Source organism: Aethalodelphis obliquidens, unplaced genomic scaffold (genome assembly GCF_003676395.1).
Source record: "Aethalodelphis obliquidens isolate GAN/ISIS:26980383/991018 unplaced genomic scaffold, ASM367639v1 scaffold3, whole genome shotgun sequence".
NCBI lineage: Eukaryota > Metazoa > Chordata > Mammalia > Artiodactyla > Delphinidae > Aethalodelphis > Aethalodelphis obliquidens.
Window position 1 is genome coordinate 47,460,530 of NW_020837947.1, and position 19,733 is coordinate 47,480,262.

The following is a 19,733-nucleotide window of genomic DNA, read 5'->3' on the forward strand; positions in this document are numbered from 1 at the left end:
AACATTTGTTTTACAAGTCAGAATTTTATTTTTAGCAAAGGTTAATAAGCGCTAGTTTTTTAAATGAAATTTAGTCTGAGAGGTACACATTTTCTTGGAGATTCTAGCTTGAAACCACTGTTAGCAGTTTAATTTTTTAAGGCTAAAAGTTTGATGGTATACCATGGTGTGTGAAATAGTATCCAAACTGAGGCTCACAATCACAGTGGAAGTAAAGGTAATTACTCATTTCCTTTCTATAATAATAATTGCAAACTAAATTACATATGAACTTTGGGCACGTCATTTCATCATTTTTTTGACATGTTAATCATAAAAGAATTTGTATGTTATATTTTGCTGTTGGTTATTTTACTGCTGTTTAATATGGAAAGGCGGTCCTTAATTCAGTCCCTTCTAGCCCCTTGCAAATAGGGGGAGATAGAAGGACATTATATCTTCATTAGCATTTGAAAAGCAATATTTATAGGGAGAAAAAATAAAAGCAGGCAAATTTTCTAGTAGACTCAATTTTTGAAAGCCCTCTTAGGAGTTACCCAGTATGAAAAAAATCCTGTTGTTTCAGTTTTCTAACCATAAATTCTCAATTCTCTGACATCAACTTTGGAGGTTCTACAATTCAATTCAGTTGTGACACTAACTACCTGAAGTTTGTGCAGACCCCACAGGGTAGGGGATCAGTCCCATAAGATTGTCCCCACTGTCCCCAGCCACAAATGGGATCCCCAGGCCACCTGCACTTCTGTTCATCCAACTACAGATTAGTTGGATGAACTAATCCCACAACCCCTCCCTCAGCTCCCTTTCAGTTTCAATAAATTGCTATAACTTACAGAATTCAGGAAAGTGCTATACTTAATACAGTTTATTTAAAAGGATACAAATGAGCAGCCTGATGAAGAGATACATAGGACAAGTTTCAGAAGGCTCCTGAGCACAGGTGCCTCTGTCTCCATGGAGCTGAGATGGCATCATTAATCAGGAAACTCCCCAAAGCCTCATTGTTCAAGAGTTTTTATTGAAGTTTCCTTACAGAGGCATGATTGATTAAGTCATTGACCATTGGTGATTAAACCTGAAGATGAGATGGGGGGAATGGTGTTGAAAGTTGCAACCCTCAGATGATATGGTTGATTCCTGGGTAACCAGCCCCCATTCTGAAGCTATCTAAAGACCCCACCAAGAGTCACGTTATTAGCATAAACTCAGGTATGGTCAAAAGGGGTTCATTATGAATAACAAAAGATACTCCTGTCACTCAGGAAATACCAGCGGTTATAGGAGCTCTGTATCAGGAATAAGGCACAAAGATCAAATATATACATATTTTTAAAATTATACCACACATGCTTATCTAACATATATCAAAAACCCACTGTATTTCAGGCTCTCTGCTAGACATTAAGAATAGGAAGAATAAGAAGACATTATGTGTGTGTTGAAGGAACTCACACTGTAGGTGTGAAGACAGAGACAGTGAAGTTGTGTCTTACAGGAGGTTAGGGTCTGAAGCTAAAGGTAAAAGATTAAAACCTCATAGGGAGAATTTCTCCAACAGTCTTTTAAATTGTATGAAATCTATCACACTACCTTTCAATGAGTCCAACAGCTTAGTTTTCCTCAGTTTTGACAGTAATCATGGTCTCCTCAGTTGAGCTCTAGTTAAGATAGTTGGTCTGCGATCAGGGCCATCCATGTTTTATGAACACTATTAACTGTATCTTTTAAACAATAGGATCATACTTAGTTGCCTCTCTCAATAAGAGCTGCTTCCACTGTTAGAGGCATGTAGGAACTGAGAGACTATCTAAGGAACAGAAGATTTATATATCTCATAGTGCTGGGGGATAAATTTATTGACTGGACATACTGGTACCATTTAATTGTGTTCTCATATTATTCATTTGGTCTCCTCCTCTGTGTCTCTTTCCATCTCCCTCCATCCCTTCCTACCCAGTAAATAAGACGCTTACATGATGTGATTCCACTGTGCATAAGCATATGTGTAACATAATAAGTGCCATAATAGATTTATACAGTTGCTGTGAGGACATAAATGAGAAAACAAGTTTTAAACTTACTTTTGTAGGTAAAGGAAGATGTTCATAGTTGAATTAGCAAGTGAGCTCGTGCTTCAAGAATGAGATGCAGTTAGTTTTCCATCCAAATACTAATCACTTTATTTTCTTCAAAAAATTCTCTTTAAAAAGGTACTCTTTATGTCAGTCTCTTTCCTATTTTCTCAGTGATTCTTCTGGTTATAGAGTATGTTAATTAATTCAAGGGAATGTACTGAGCACATCTGAGACATGGCTGAGGCAAAGGAGTCTAATCTCCAGAGTTTCTTTGGCTTGTGGTAATTCTGTAACTTCTTCTTATTTTGCATAGTACCCCAAATTGTACTGGTGAATGTAAAAGTGGGAAAATTGGTCTTCCCCATTGAGTAGAGAACTACAGATCAAGATATAATGTGCCCTTTGGCCACCTACACAGTTATGTTACAGTTTAACATCTGCTATTTTGCTCTTTGTTTTCTCTGTGTATAAAAGCAGGAAGCTTTTTTGTTTCTCTGCTCCTCCATTACAACCTTATTTTATGCTGAATAGATATTTTCTAGTATACTATTTTAATTCTGTTATTGTTGCTTGTGTATATATGTGTTTGTGTATATTTAAGTTATTTTCCTTGTGGTGCCATGGCGATTACAGTTGACATCTTAATTTAAAACAGTCTAGTTTGGATTAATCTCAATTTAATTTTAATATATAAAAACTTTGCTCCAGTGTAACACCATTTATACAAATTACATCTTTATACATTATAAGTCCATCAGCACAATTTTTTTTTTTTTTGCGGTACGCGGGCCTCTCACTGTTCTGGCCTCTCCCGTTGTGGAGCACAGGCTCCAGACGCGCAGACTCAGCGGCCATGGCTCACGGGCCCAGCCGCTCCGTGGCATGTGGGATCTTCCTGGACCGGGGCACGAACCCGTGTCCCCTGCATCGGCAGGCAGACTCTCAACCACTGCGCCACCAGGGAAGACCAGCACAATTTTATAATAATTATTTTATGCACCTATCCTTTAAATGAGTTAGGAGAAGAGTTACAAATATACATTTTTTTTATCTTTTGTATTTACTTATATAGCTACCTTTACTCCTGCTCTTTATTGCTTAGTGTGGATTTGATATACTGTCTGTTGTTCTTTCATTTCAGCCTGAAATGAAATACCCTTTAGTATTTCTTGTAGGGCAGGTCTGCTAGTGACGAATTCTCTCAGTTTTCATTTATCTAGATATGTCTTAATTTCTTCTTTCCCACCTCACCTAGCTCTCCTTCACTTTTGAAGGGTACTTTGCTAGGTATAGAATTCTTGGATGCCAGTCTTTTTCTTTCATCCTTTGACCATGTCATCCTGCTGCCCACTGGTCTCCATGGTTTCTAATGAGAAGTCAGCTCTTAATCTTCTTGAGGAAACTTTGTATCTGAGAACTGTTTTGTTTTGTTTTTGCTGCTTTCATGATTCTCTTTCTGTCTTTTGACAGTTTGGCTATGAAACATCTAGATGTGGATCTCTTCAACTTTGTCCTACTCGGAGTTTATTGAACTTTTTAGGTATACATACTAATGTTTTCCATCAAATTTGGGAAGTTTTTTGTCATAATTTTTTCAAATATTCTTTCCACTCCTTTCTCTCTCTCCTCTCCTTCGGAAACTCACATTGTGTTTATGTTGGTATACTTGATGGAGACCCACAGATCTCTGAGGCTCTGTTCATTTTCCTTTACTCTTTTTGTTCCTCGGATTGGGGAGAATCTTAACTGACCTGTCTGAAGTTCACTGGTTCTTCTGCCAGTTCAAATGTGCTGTTTACCCCCTCTAGTAAATTTTTGATTTCTGTTATTGCTCTTTTCAACTTGAAAATGTCTGTTTGAATCTTCTTATTATTGTTTTAATTTCACTGGGTGGAAATATCCTTTTCATATTTAAATGCCAGCTTTCTATTTGATTCTTTTTTATAATTTCTGTCTCTTCATTTATATTCTCCATTAGGTAGAACATGACTCTCAAACTCCTTTAATTCTTTAGACATAATTTGCTTTATTTCTTTGAAATATTTATAATAGCTGGTTTAAGGTTTTGTCTAGTAAGACCAACATCTGGGCTTCTTCAGAGACAGTTTCTGTTGACTTTTTTTCCTATGTATGGGCCATACTTCCCTATTTCTTTGTATGTCATAATTTTTTTGTTGGAAACTAGACATTTTAAATACAATAAAATAAATTGTCACATTTTAAATAATGTGACAGTTAAGAAAATCATATTTCTTCCTACTCCCAGGATTTGTTTTGCTCTGTTATTGGTGTTGCTGCTTGTTTCTCTCGTGATTTTCCTGGGCTAATTCTGTTCAGTTTTTGTTCTTTGAAGTCTGCTCAGCTAACTCAGTGATCAGTTACTGATTAGCCAGAGATTTCTTTAAATGACTTGAACCAATAGGTCTCTATTCAGCTTTTGCTGAGGGGCTTCGTTTGTGTGCATATGTTGAAGCAGAGCTTCAAGGTCAACCAGAAGTGAAAGATTAGGGCCTTCTCAGGTCTTCCTGCACATTCACACAGCTCCTCACATGTGCCTAGCCTTCTAAATTCCCAGGACTATTGCGGAGCTTTTCAAAGCCCCTTATGGACATTTCATTCCTCGTTTTTTTCTTTTAAGTATCTTGGTCAGCCTCTTATTAGCTGCAACTAGTAAAAATCGCTCAGGCAACTGCAGTGTTAAACAGTTGTTGATGACTACTTTCAACAAATATGCTGCAGATAGGACTATACACATAGAATGAGCTCTTGAGTCTTATCAAATAAAGACAAGCCCTGAGAATGGAGTATTTTAGCAAGGTGCAAGGCACATCAAATAGTAACAGTTTTCTGAGGCTTTGGGAGAACTTCAAATCTATTCTGGTCTCTCCAGTATCTGCTTGGCTTTGGGGTTTCACAGCTACCATATTTGCAATATTTTGGTTTTCAAGATTGATCTGGAGCTGGGGATGAGAGATTGAATTCGGTCAAGTTAAGACACTAGAAAGCTTGCTCTTCTTGCTAAGAGTCAACTCGTTTTCTTGAATAAACATTCCTTAGATTGTCACAAGCCTTTAAATTAATGTCAAAGCTAAAAATAAAGTTGATTTTGACAGTATTTTGCAGTATTCTTTTTTTTTTTCCGGTATGCAGGCCTCTCACTGTTGTGGCCTCTCCCGTTGCGGAGCACAGGCTCCGGACGCGCAGGCTCAGTGGCCATGGCTCACGGGCCCAGCCGCTCTGTGGCATGTGGGATCTTCCCGGACCGGGGCACGAACCTGTGTCCCCTGCATCGGCAGGTGGACTCTCAACCACTGTGCCACCAGGGAAGCCCTGCAGTATTCTTAAAAAAAATTTTTTTCTTGAAGTATAGTTGATGTACAATATTATATGTTACAGGTGTACAGTATAGTGGTTTGTAATTTTTAAATGTTGTACTCCATTTATAGTTATTATAAAATATTGGCTATATTCCCTGTGTTGTAAAATATATCCTTGTAGCTTATTTTATACATAATAGTTTGTATCTCTTAATCCTCTACCCCTATATTGCCCCTCCTCCCTTCCCTCTCCCTACTGGTAACTACTAGTTTGTTCTCTATATCTGTGAGTCTTTCTTTTTTGTTGTATTCACTAGTTTGTTGTATTTTTTTAGATTCCACATATAAGTGATCATCATAAAATATTTGTCTTCCTCTGTTTGACTTATTTCACTTAGCATAATATCCTCCAAGTCCATCCCTGTTGTTGCAAATGGCAAAATTTCTTTCTTTTTTATGGCTGAGTGATATTCCATGTGTGTGTGTATGCATATTGCACAGCTTCTTTATCCATTCATCTGTTGATGAACACTTAGGATGCTTCTGTATCTTGGCAATTATAAATAATGCTGCTCTGAACACTGGGGTGCATATAGCTTTTTGTATCAGTGTTTTCATTTTCTTTGGATATATACCCAGGAGTGGAATTGCTGGGTCATATGGTAGTTCTGTTTTCAGTTTTTTTGAGAAACTTCCATACTGTTTTCCACAGTGGCTGCACCAATTTACATTTCCACCAACTGTGTTTGAGGGTTTCCTTTTCTCCACATCCTCACCAACATTTGTTATTTGTGTTCTTTTTATGATAGCCATTCTGACAGGTGTGAATGATTAGCAGTGTTGAGCTAAAAGATGCAGTGTTGAGCATCTTTTCATGTGCCTGTTGGCCATCTGCACTTCCTCTTTGGAAAAATGTCTGTTCAGGTCTTCTGCCCATTTTTAAATTGGGTTGTTTGTGTTTTTGATGTTGAGTTGTATGAGCTGTTTATGTATTTTGGACAGTAACCCCTTATCTGTCATACCATTTGCAAATATTTTCTCCCATTGAGTAGGTTGTCTTTTCCTTTGACAGAATTTGCCAGTATTCTTGTTGCTTTTATGGAGGAGCTGGTTTTCCAAGGTCCTTCCTCTGCCATTCTGGAAGTGCCTTTTCCCATTCTTGTATATTTTTATCAGCATTCTGCTTCCAGTCTCTGACCCAGCCTCTCATTGCTTGCCTTTCTCTTATACATTTCTACTGGACCTTTGGAACTCTGGTTCCATGGCTAACATAGTTACATTCTCAATTATTCACTGACTATTACCTCCCTTTCTTGCCAGGCAGCCCTTTCAGGGGCTGATTCTCTCACATCCCACATAAATCAAAATCCTCTATTCCTCCCTTAAATATTAGTATTCCTCAAGTTTCTGGCTTACCCCCCTTCTCTTGTCTATTTTCCCTGAACATTCTTACTCAGTTGTTGCTCATACTCTCAAATCTGTCTTCTTCTCTAGCCCAGATCTCTGTCTTAAGCTCCTCATCTGTATCTAATTTTGCTTAACGTAAATCTTCATTTGGAATTTCTACAGACATGTAAAATTCCTCAAGTTCAAAACAGAAATCAACCTATTCTTTCTCAGTTTCCTTTGAATGACACTTCCATTTGTCTAGTTGCCTAAACCAAAAATGTGGGTCATTTTTTATTCTTTCTCCTTTACCCTACCTTCAAATTACAGTAAGTGACCTTTCAGTTCTGTGCCCTAAATCTTTCGATTTAGGTTTTCTTTATCTCTACTAACATCTCCTGCCTGAATTATTCCAACAGCCTCCAAAACAGATCTTCCCATTATAGTTCTGTCCCCAGCTTCTCCACAATATGTCCAGAAGGGAACTTTATAAAATGCAAATCCAAATAGGTCACAGAGTCCACACAGACACACATAAACACACACACACACACACACACACACTTTGCCCTTCTCTCCATTGCATTCCTTGCTCCATCCTAATTGCCTTTTTCCTATTTCCAGACCATGTCATGTTCTTGTTTGCTTTCAGGTATCTGTACCTACTGCAGTATTCTTTCTCACTTTGCTCTTTTATTGCTTCCTCAGGGAAGCCTTCTTATATTCTCACAAACTGAGTTAGATACTTCTGGATATAAAATTACCATACTGTAATGGCCTATTTACTCATCTTTATCTCCAAGTAGAATGTCAAGTCCATGAGATCCAGGGCTGTGATTATGAGCAGCCTGTGGCCTAGCACCGAACATTGGGCTTCCACAAATTATTTGATGAATAGAGAATTTATGCCTACATGTATGAACGACAGAACCAACCATGTTCAGCACTGAGAATACAAAGATATATTAGGCAGACGTATAAATAAAATAGGCCTTTGAAACATCTGGTGTCTGAGGGATATAGCTGTTAGTAATGTAGGATTAGTAACTTAAAGCCAATGATTCTAAATAAAGTCCTGTATACCTTAGTTGAAGAAATAAAATGGCATGAATGTATGTGAGACCCCAAAGCATTATTTATTAATGAAAGGAGAAAATGAAGAGAAACTATTCAACAGGAAGTTATATACATATGCCCTTTATAAAGTTAGTGTTTATACTTAGTTTTTGTTTTATTTTGTTTTTAATTTCTAGGTCATTGAGAAGTAGGTGACTTCTTCCTTCCTGCCTTTCTTTTACACAAATTGTATAATATTTAGAAAATATATATAAGCAACAACAAAAAAATGAAATCACCCATTATCTCATTTAATGTATTATATATAGTTTCATAACTGAATTAAATCTGAACATCACCAGAAATAGATATGTCATAAACATCTTATGCTAGGAAATATACGTCAATACCACCTGTTGCTGAGGTTAGCAGACTTTTTCTCTATAGGGCCACATAGTACATTTTTGAAGCTTTGAGGGGCTAGAAGGTCTCTGTCACAGCTATTCAACTCTTCCTGTAGCAAAAGCAGCCATAGACCTTCCAAATGGGTGTATTCCAATAAAACTTGATTTACAAAAACAAGTGGCAAGCAGGATTTGGTATGAGAGCCATAGATTTGTTCTGAGATACAGATATGCCATAATTACTTAATCTTGGGGAAGTTTATTATTTTCAATTTTTTACTATTATTAGTTATACTCTCTTAACATCTTAATATCTAAATCTGTATGTACATTCTTAATCTTTTCCTTAGCATAAATTCTGAAAAAATGTAATTTCTAGGGCTAAGAGTACATCTTTAAGACTTTTCTTTTTTAAATGAGAATAGGTGAGATAACATTTGCTTTCAAACTGTGACTATGAGGAGTTTTGCTTAACTCCTTTTGTGGGTTTTGTGGGCATGGAAAAAGAAAGACTGGAGGGAAACGTTGAGTTAACGATAGTAATATAAAACTTAAAAAGAGATGTTCCATGAAGAAAATATGAAAAATTTCATAAGTACAGATATTCCTGTTCACATAGCCATGTTTGTTTGTTTGTTTGATAGCTCTGTAGAGTTTTGTTTAAAATCTTGTGTCGATTGAGATTTGGGAGATGGGGTTTGCAAATTACAAAATGAGCATTTCTTATTCAGTCTCCTAAGATACTCTTAGGTCAGCATGATTTAGATTGTGATTACCAATCAGCTTGTTTTTTTAAAAAAAGAAAAAAGAAGACGCCATTAAATTTTCCTGTTCTGGTTGACGAGGAAGTCTAATCAGATCAGGGTTTGGCAAATTACTATCCATGGACAAAATCCCTCCTGTTGCTTTTTTTTTTTTTTTTTTTTTTTTTTTTGTTGTTGTTGTTCTTTTGCGGCATGCGGGCCTCTCAATGTTGTGGCCTCTCCTGTTGCGGAGCACAGGCTCCGGACGCGCAAGCTCAGCGGCCATGGCTCATGGGCCTAGTCGCTCCGCGGCATGTGGGATCTTCCCGGGCCGGGGCACAAACCCGTGTCCCCTGCATCGGCAGGCGGACTGTCAACCACTGCACCACAAGGGAAGCCCCCTGTTGCTTGTTTTTGTAAGTGAAGTTTTATTGGAACACAGCCATGCCCATTCACTTAAGTACTGTCTATGATTGCTTTTAGACTACAACAACAGAGTTAAGTAGTTGTCAGAGACAGTATAGTCCAGAAAGCCTAAAGTATTTACTATCTGCCACTTTACAGAAGAAAATTTGTAGACCCCGGAATTAGAGGAATGGCACCTGTTAGTCTTTCTGTTTATTGAAAATGGATCCACAAAAACAAAAGTAATTTTGCTACAGATAAACTAACAAGGTTTTAGAAGCAGAATTAATTCAGAGCCCAAATCTGGGCACTTAAAATGTAGAAGAACGCGTGAGAAAACAATATAAGAAATGTTGGAATACAGAGGACTTTATGTGTAGTGTAATTCTAAGTTATGTGAAAGATTAGATTTAGAGCACCCAAGTACTGGCTGTTACAGAGGCACCTACCTTAGTTATAAAAGCCCTTCTTACACACAGTTGGAAAATAGCTGATTCCACAAAGTTTTGCTGTAGTGTCTTTAAAAGCGAGCAGTTATACTGTGACAAGTTCCGTGGCACTTTTCGTGAAACAACCTTGTGCAGTTTCTGAATGAGACGACATCAGTCAAATTGGAAAATTCACACTCTTAAAAATTTTTTGAAACCTGTGTACATAGGCTTATTCCCCCAATGACAGTCTTTATCCCTACTGTATTTGTTGCCTTAATTCAGTTTCACATGACAATAATAGGGGGCATTCAGAAAGTAGGGATATTTTCTTTCTTTGGATCCACTTTACCTGGAAATAGCTAATATCCAGGATCCCAAATCATTTAGTAAGGTTTTGAAACAGCATAGCTTTTATTAATTTTATAAAAAGTTTCTTAAAAGAATCCTGTGTGTGGAACTCTTTGGAGTATAGTAGAAAAGCCTCTAGGCTGAAGTCAAGCGTTCCTCTTCACTAGGCCGCTAAAACCTGAATCCGTAACCAGCTACGTGGACTTTTATGAGAGAGAAGCCACTAATTTAATGCTTACAAGCACTGATTTTAGGGTGTTTTCTCACAGCCGAAAATAATCTTGAGTGAGGGAGGTCAGGGTAGACTAGTTTATCTCTGAGGGACTTTACATCTGTATGGCTCCACATATTTGTGTGGGATAGAGCTGATGGAGGGGAAAAAATAAAAGTGGTCTGTATCTTGTCAAGATAAAGCGATGCTCTGACAGAACCACAAATTTTATAATGATAAAAGACAAGAAATTGACTGTTGTTCATTTTTACACACTTCTCTTTCTTTGTTTAACTTTTGAGTTTCCTTTTTTTATCTTGTTTCTCATAATTTCTGTGACACTTATTCTGTATTAGAGCTGTTATGGTTCTGCCAAGAATTCCTTAGGCTGTGGTTGTTCTTCAGGAGATTGTTCTTGAGTAAGGGTGGTGAGTAAAGCACTGAGCTATCCCTACTGCTGGAGAACTACATGGAGGTGCATCTGTGTTGATTTAGTGACTACAGCTTTGCATGGGACGTCGGGTCATTCAGGGTAGGAAAGTGCAATAAGCTGGAGATCCTTTATGTTCTTCTGTAACCCTGATGGTGGTGCCTTAGTTGTATCAGAGTCCCTCTGTTTTCATAGATTTGTTTTTTCAGATATTCTAGGCTTTCACACCATTCCTTCTCCTTAAGCAACTATTCTGTTTTGCTGGTGGTTCGTTCAATAAATATCTGTTAAACACATATTAATGTGTTTTGTGCTGGATCCTGGGGATATTACTATCATTCAAACACAACACCAGCTCCCAAGAATTTGCAGTCAAATGAGAGAGAGAGCCCAGTAAGAAAACAGGTGTTTACAGTACAAAAATAAAAACTTGAGGAATTAAGGATTAAGGAAACCAATATTTACTTTCTTAAAAACATTGAACCAGAATGGTTAAATGGAAAGAGCATTGGTTTTAGATTTTGTTGATCTGCTTTTAAATCCTGATTCAATTACTTAATAGGTATGTGACTTTGGGAAAGTTAACCTTTGTGATACTTGCAAAGTTGTACTAAGTTTTAGAAATAAATATATATAAAGCATTTAGTCCAGTGCCTGCTGAATAAATGATTTCTGCTTTTTTTTCTAAATCATACACCGTAAATTATTGTTCCAAAGCCTATAAATAGAAAGATCATTTCTCTGGCCCCTACTTCATAGGAGATGTGAAAAGAGGATATGGTAAAATTTTTTATGAACTTTGTGAACATCCTGCCTATAAAGAAACTATTAGAAATCAGATTTTATTATTATTCTTATAAAGCTTACCCAGATTTACATTATTAAGATATGGACTGTAAAACTCATATCTTAAGAACTTACAATATTGCTTGTGAAATATGCTAGTAATTTTGTAACCACCGGTCTTATATTTTATTTGTCAACTTAAAAAGGGGATACTTTTCTGTCTCCCTACCTCCCTTACCCCGTAGTTTAGCATGCCAGTTACTTTTTTTTTTTTTTTTTTTTTTTTTGCGGTACGCGGTCCTCTCACTGTTGTGGCCTCTCCCGTTGTGGAGCACAGGCTCCGGACGCACAGGCTCAGCGGCCATGGCTCACGGGCCCAGCCGCTCCGTGGCATGTGGGATCCTCCTGGACCGGGGCACGAACCCGTGTCCCCTGCATCGGCAGGTGGACTCTCAACCACTGCGCCACCAGGGAAGCCCGCCAGTTACTTTTAACCAAATTGTGGTTTATATCCAGAAGTGTAATGGTTATAACCTTTTTTCAAGAGATGTTTAAAAAGCATTCAAATAGATCATCAGTAAATTGATAAAATATCAATATATTTTCTTAAGACTCGTTCATCATTACAATTTGAATTTTTTCTATTTGAAGAATTGAAAGCTGCAATATTTAGGAAGTAGTATCATGCATATTTAGAAATAAAAGAGAATGGTTAAAGAATTTGCTTTTAACTGAAAATATTTTTTTCATTCCTTTGAAATTAAGTAACATAAAATTAGAAATTAAAATTGGTCTAACAGCAACACAATTTGTAATTTTTCAAAAACGTCAAAGTTGGTAGCTCAAATGAGAATACTGTACTCGGGAGGGCATAGATCTTATTCCATTATGTGACTTTTCCAGTTTTGCTATACTTTATGTAATAACTATTCCAGATTTATTTGTTAATTCTGTTATAGCTGTACCTTAAAAATAAGACAAGCTGATGTTATTCACTGTAAAAAGTGTAAATACAAGTATCAACAGAACATAGAACTATTTTCTATGTATTTTACATAAATCACCCTAAATTATAAATAGGATAGTGATCAAACAAATACTTTTCTACCAAAAGAAAAAGCCAGTGGAACAGAGTGGGATAAGAGGTGGGAGAGAAGCCCTAGGATTGTGTTGGCAGGGCAGTAGTAAGTGACAGCATGAGAAGAATGCATGTGTTCTTCCATCACTGCTCTTCTCCTCTCTGTTTGAATTAGACAAATAGCATGTGCCCAAGGGGAATGAGGGACAATGTTCGGAGGAAAGGAACCACTTTTATACAGCCCTGCCAGATTCATGAGAATAATGATGCATCTGCTTTTTGTTGTTGCTGTTGTTACTTAACCTTGTCGTGGATACATTACTTTTTCGGTAGCACTTATTTTGTGGGTTCTTACTCATATTATTTTCTCTATCATGGCTATACGGGATTGTCTGTTGGCAAATCAGCACCATTTACCCCTTCTGCACCTTGCCTGATGTAATGGCTTCCTGGAAAGCGTGCATGCTGTTTTTTTTCCCTCTTTGTGTCTCCCCTGTCCCACTCCATCAAATGTGCAATTTAAATATCCAGAAGTCCATTACAGACAGTTGATTTGTAGGGGTTTTCTTTTGATTTTTTTTTGTCTGTTTTGATTTTTTTTCCCTAGTAGCAAAATTTCATTTTTACCCTTCCCAAACCACGCCCCCCCTCCCCATAGCAAAACTCCACACACTGGATGCCAAGACAGACACATTCATTGATTTATTTAGTAAACTTTCAATGAGCTTTTGTAAGCTTCATAACACTGCGTTAAGTGGTATTATAGGGCAAGGGTCCCCAACTGCTGGGCTGTGGACCAGTTACCAGTCAGTGGCCTGTTAGGAACTGGGCCGCATAGCAGGAGGTGAGTGGCAGGCGAGCAAGCAAAGCTTAATCTGCTGCTCCCCATCGCTCGAATTACTGCCTGAACCGTCCGCCCCCCCCCCCCAATTCCGTGGAAAAATTGTCTTCCATGAAACCGGTCCCTGGTGCCAAAAAGATTGGGGGCCACTGTTATAGGGCAATTCAGTGAAGTACGTAAAAGTAGTTAGATTGTGAGGGTGAAATATTCAAACATATTTGCACCAAAACTACTATTTAAATCAAACTATAATGCTTATATTTATAGAATGCTTCTAAATGTTCTGTTGTAAAATGTAGTCAATACAGGTGGCTTTAACTATGGGTTAGTTTCTTCAACCCTTCCCTCAGATAAGCTGTGTTGTCCTTAGACCATTTAAATGACTTGTATTCTGAGCTTTGTAATGTTAAGGTTTTAAAATGCATCTCAAGTCTAAACTTTACAATGTGTTACATTTTAGGTCAGAAGACATGTCTTCATCTACATGGCATCTTTCCTTACCTCTATGTGCCATATGATGGTTATGGACAGCAGCCAGAAAGCTATCTTTCTCAGATGGCATTCAGTATCGACAGAGCACTTAATGTGGCTTTAGGCAATCCATCTTCCACTGCTCAGCACGTGTTCAAAGTGTCATTAGTATCAGGAATGTAAGTATATGATAACATCTTTTTAAATTTCTATTTATCTGTATTTATATTACTGTTCTAGTTAAAAGAAAACATATCCAATTCAAATATACTCTGTTCATTTTTCTTTTATTTCTAATCTAATGGAACCAGGGTGAATTTCTTACTGTAACTTTTTAAAGTCCATTTTTATTGCAATGAAAGGTAGATGGTTAACAGTAATTTTTGTTTTAACTTTTTCCATTTCTCTGCTTCCTAGAACTGTAGAAATTTATGTAATTTATTCATCAAGTATTTATTGAGCACCTTTTATATTGGTGAACAAAACAAAGGTCCCTGCCCCCATGGAGGTTACATTCTAGTAATGGAAAACAGAAAGTAACCAACAGATAGAACATGAAATAAATTTATTTATTACATGATAATTAATGCTATAGAACAAAATATGTAGAACAGGTAAGAAGGATCAGTAGTATGGGGTGGGGAAGTAGTCTGGTGGCAGTTTTGTATAGGGTAATCAGGGAAGGTGTCATTGACACGGTAAATGACATTTGAGCAAAGACTTGAAGGTGAGGGGGTGGGAACAAAATGGAGGCCAGGTGTCTGGAGTGGAGGGAAAGGAGAGTGGACAAAATGAGGTTAGAGAGATATGAGAGAATGGAGATCATGTTGGCCAGTGGGTGGCCAAAATCACTTTTACCTGGTTTGACAGCCATGAGAATGCACCTCTCAGATCTCCAAATACAAAGAGCATAATTGAACAACGGTCCCAGCTACTGCACTAAAATCCATTTATCATCCTGTGTAAACTGAAGCTGCTTTCCATAGGCTACTCCCAGCCATTGGCTAAGCAGAGCAAGGCTACTAAGGCAGGCCTGTTTCTGGGAGACACTTGGGAACTCTGGGACAGGCTTTCTGAACTTTCACTAGAATCACACTGCAATAAAAGACACTTCCACTCATCTTCCCTCTGTCCCTCTCTCCTTCACTTAGATCAGACCTGTATCTTAAGTCTTGTGGCTGTCCCACCCTCTCCTGAGTTCATCCTCATATTCTCTCACAGGTGTTTCCACTAACAAATTTCTTGCACATTTTGACATCTACTTCTTGGAGGACTCAGACTAACACACTTGAGAACTTAGAATATATTCTTTGGTCTCACCCCACATCTGATGAATCAGATACTCTGGTGGTGGGACCCAGAAATTTGTGAGCCTTTCTGCTGATGCTGATGCATACTCAAGTTTGAGAAACCACCGCAGTAGGCTATTCTATTTTGCTCTGAGCTATTGCATGATTTTGAGCAGCCAGGATCTAACTTAAACTTGAAAGGGTTCCTTTAGCAGCTGTGGGAAGAATAGATCATAGGGGCATGAGAGTTGAAACAGGGAGAACATTAGGACTCTTGTTTCATTAATCTGGGTGAGAAAATATGGTGGCTTGAACTAGGGTAGTAGCAGGGGAGTAGTGAGAAGTGGTCAGCTTCTAGATCTATTCTGAGGGTTGAGTCCCCAAGATTTGCTGTCTGATTGGATGAAGTTTGTGAGAGGAGTCAGGTATGACTACAAAGTTTTGAGTCTGTGCAGATAGAGCAGGCTGGCGGGAAAGATTTAGAGCTCGTACTGGAACATATGAGTTGAATACATCTGTATGAAATGCATCTTAAATCTGTCTACTTCTTCCACCTTAATCCAGGTTTTCTTCTGGACCACCACAGTATCCTTTTAATTGAATTTCCTTCTTCTGTTCTTATCTCACTCCAGAGCTGCAGAAGTACCTGTCTTGTAATGTAAATTGGATCCTTTTAAAATCATTTAAAATCCTTGAGTGGCTTCATATTGTTTATACATTAAAATTTAAATTTCTGACCCCTGCCTGCCTCTGTAACTTTGTTCACTGTGTTCCATCCAGAAACACTGGTGGTCTTTCAGTTCCTCTGATGTGCTGAGCTCTTTCCCACCTTTGTACATGCAGTTTCCTTTCCTTGAGTGCGCTACCCCTCTCCAGTCCTTCAAATCCTTCACCTCTCCAGAGAAGTTTTCTCTGACTTCCCTCCTTAAAATAGGTTGTTGTTATTATTCTGTATCTTAGCCCATTCTTTGTTTTCTTTAGTACTTTACTATAGTTTGCAGTTATTTTAATTTTTTGTTTATTAGTTCTTACGTGTTTCTCCCACCAGCCTGTAAGTTCCATGAGAAAAAGGACCATGTTTGTCTGTCCATCATTATATCCCTTGCACCTTGTATGGTGTTGGGCACTTAGTAAACAAGGCTCAATAACTATTTGTTTGGATAAATGAATGAGGTAAAAGTTCACACCCATCCTATGATAGCAACAATTAGGTTAAAGATAATCATCAGCTTTATATTCTAATTTTTTTATGTTTAATGATTCCTCGGAACTTTCCTATACATATTCTCATTTCCAAGTTGAATCTCCAAACAGCCTAGTGGAATGAATAATGAGTCACCAGTCTTTCTATATGTTTGGTGGGCATTTGTTAAAAGCATAGCCATATTTTTAAGAGTTAGTTGAGTTACAAATCTAGAGACCTGGAAGCAAAAGATGAGCTGTTGAGTCTAATTTATGGCTGCCATTCTCTTTTTTCTCCCATTCTAATGTTTTCTATGTTTTTTTCTTGTATAGGTCCCCTTTTCCCTTACCATGCATTGTAGCTTCTATGATTCCTTTACTCCTTCAGTATTGCCTACTTCTCTAAGTAAGCAAGTTGCATCTAGCTATCAAATGAAAACTTGAACAAATTTAATTCCAGTCTTCCTAGACTGTGTACTATACTGAAGCTGGGTTAAGAGAGAGGACCATGACCTTAGGCTCATTTCAGGGGTTCCTTGTCACTTAGCTATCATGATTCTAGAAAATATTCTATGAAAAGATTCTTAATCCATCTAAATTAATTAACTGAGGGTTTTTTTTCACTATCTGTGCTCATTTTTCTTCTCATTGTTATATTAAAAAACTAACTCCAATTATCAGATATAATTTTTAAAATATAAACATATCTACTCTCGAACTCTGCTCCATTCTACTTTCTTTCTCCCAGAGAGTCTCCCTGTGGAGAAATTCTTTTGGCAAAATCAACTAAAGTCAACAGCAGAAAGTAAGAATTGCAGGTTAAATTATACAGAGACTTTCTTGGCTAGAAGAAGCAGAAAACTGAATTTATAGAATTTCCAGGCTGTATTTTGGGGCAATAGTTACAAAAGCAGAATCCTAGATTTACAAAGAATTGTAGGGATTTGATAGTCTTGTATTCAGTTTTTGAAATTTATAAGATTCTAATTGTAAAATCCTGAAGATTTTTAGCAAAAACAAAGCAAAGATAATATGGACCACACCAGTGCAGATTTAATTCTCTTTTTTTCCCATTTATCTGGCTAAAGGTATAACTCCTATCTTTAGACAGAGAGCTATATTTATGTATATGAAAAATACCAAAGCAGGAGGAATAAAGAATTGAATTTTGCTGGTGAGAGAGAATGGGATCATTCATATAATGTGTGTTTCACCCCTTCCTTCATGGCAACAAAAATGGGGTGAGCAGCATCAAACTAGACAGGAAAGGGTAAGTGTTATTTAAAAAAAGAAAAAGGTAAAGGGTAGGGGATAGGGAGTGATGGTCAGAGTAGACCTTTCTGAGGAGGTGAGTTTAAGAAGAGACCTGAATGAAGACTGAAAGTAAGCCATACAAAGGTTCAGGGCAGAACTTTCCAGGCAGAGGGAATGGCAGATTACTTGAGAGTGGATCAAGTTAGAAGGGGCTGAAATGTTTAGAATGGCTGGAGGAAAAAGGAAGAGTGGGTGTGAGATAAGATTGGAGTGAGTGGTAAGGATGAGACAAAGAACGTTTTAGACTTTTTTTTTTTTTTAAATAGAAATTGCTTTACAGCAATCATACAGATGGTTCTGACCTAAAGGCTTGAAATAGTTTATATTAAAAAAAAGTTGTTTAAATATACCTCAAATAATGACTCTGTTGCCAACTTACTCCTGTATTTGAGGTCTGCTACACTGTCAGACATGACAGAGAGAAATGGTGTCCTAATCAGGGTAAGTTCTATCTAGTGCCCATCATAAGGGGAAAATATTTTTTTTAATGAAAAGAAATTGAGTTTATCCACCTAAAGATTTAACCAACCACTATTTACAGACAAACTCTAGGCAAATACTTTTTATTATTTTGTCTATAAATTCAGACCTATTTATATATTGTTTCTAATTACATCACCTTTGAAAATGGTAGTCTGTATATCAGAGTTTCAGATCCTCCTGAGATGATATAACATGATAGCCCAACTTATTCCTTCTTGCATTGAGGACTTGTTTCTCTCCCTATCACATAGATTTTTGCTTCTCCCTTTCCCCCCTCTAGCTGATACCCTGAGAAGAACCGAGCCTCAACATAAATAGCGTCCTTAGTAAAGCTGTCGTCTTTTCAATCTCTTAAGTTCCTGTCTACACAGTTTTCACAGGTTTCCTTTGATTTGAGTGTGTTTTATACACACATACACATATGTACATATGTATAACAGGTAAATTGTCTCTGCTTAGTGAACTTGTAAAATTAATAACAGAGACAAATAAGGAAAGTGATACAAATTCTGTCAACTAGAGGACTTTGTTGATGAACAGCTTTAGTTTTTGACAGAAAAAATGGGAAATGGGAAAAGGTATTAGGAAGGTCTCTGTTCTTCTCATACATGGTCTGAGTAAAGAGCCACTTTTTAATAGAGCCATGATGATTGAAATTAAGGTATAAATAGTTTGCTGCTCCTTTTTGTCCCTAGTTTTTTTTTTAAGTGGTATTTTTAAACTTTTTTAAAAGAAGTAACAAGATTTTATAATGTCATATGTTAACCTTGTGGTAGGTTTAATTGAAAAGTCTTGGAGGTTCTTTTGTTTTGTTTGGGGGCGGTTGGTAATATTCAATGTAAGTAAGACTGAATTCGGCCAGCTGAGTCCATTTAGGACAATAAGTTGCATTATTTCATCTCTGATGAAAATAAATTGAAATGTCTTTTTCTTTTATTTCAGGCCTTTTTATGGTTATCATGAGAAGGAAAGACACTTTATGAAGATCTATCTTTACAACCCTGCAATGGTGAAAAGGTACAAAGATAAATGAAATAAAAAATGAATAACTATCACTTAAGTATTTTAATAATAAAAAGAAAAATCTAGAAGAAAGGCCTGTATAGTTTGTAGCATTATTAAAGAAAGAGACCATAATATGTACATATATGTGTAAAGAGAGAGAGTCATAGCTTGGACTCTAGGAAGGATATTTTAAGGGTAAGGGACCTTGTTTTACACCCAACTGCTTCTTTTCTGTCTTAGAGAGTTTGTAGAAGTATATAAAGAGAGATGATTGGCTGCCTTGTATAATAATCCTAGTGCCCTGCTAGCCAGACCAAATGTTCAATACCAAGAGAAATTCGTTCTTCAGTTTCAAAGCAAGGAGAAATATGTGAGAGTGAGGCCAGAGTGGGAGAGCTTTCTACTGTGAACTTAACCACTTTTCAGTACTTAAAAGATTTTTCTGATGAGATAGGTGATGTTATTAACATTTTTTTCC

General features: G+C 37.2%; 1 protein-coding gene across 3 annotated transcripts in view; it reads left to right on the plus strand.

Moving 5' to 3' along the window:
* REV3L (REV3 like, DNA directed polymerase zeta catalytic subunit) overlaps positions 1–19,733 on the plus strand; it is a 183,636-nt gene that overhangs the window by 43,177 nt on the left and 120,726 nt on the right. For all 3 annotated transcript variants that reach the window (XM_027088496.1, XM_027088475.1, XM_027088486.1), the window contains 2 exons: positions 13,972–14,161; positions 19,193–19,267. In XM_027088496.1, the coding sequence (XP_026944297.1) occupies positions 14,067–14,161; positions 19,193–19,267 (170 nt within the window). In that variant the 5' untranslated portion in view covers positions 13,972–14,066. The remainder of the gene's footprint in view (positions 1–13,971; positions 14,162–19,192; positions 19,268–19,733) is intronic.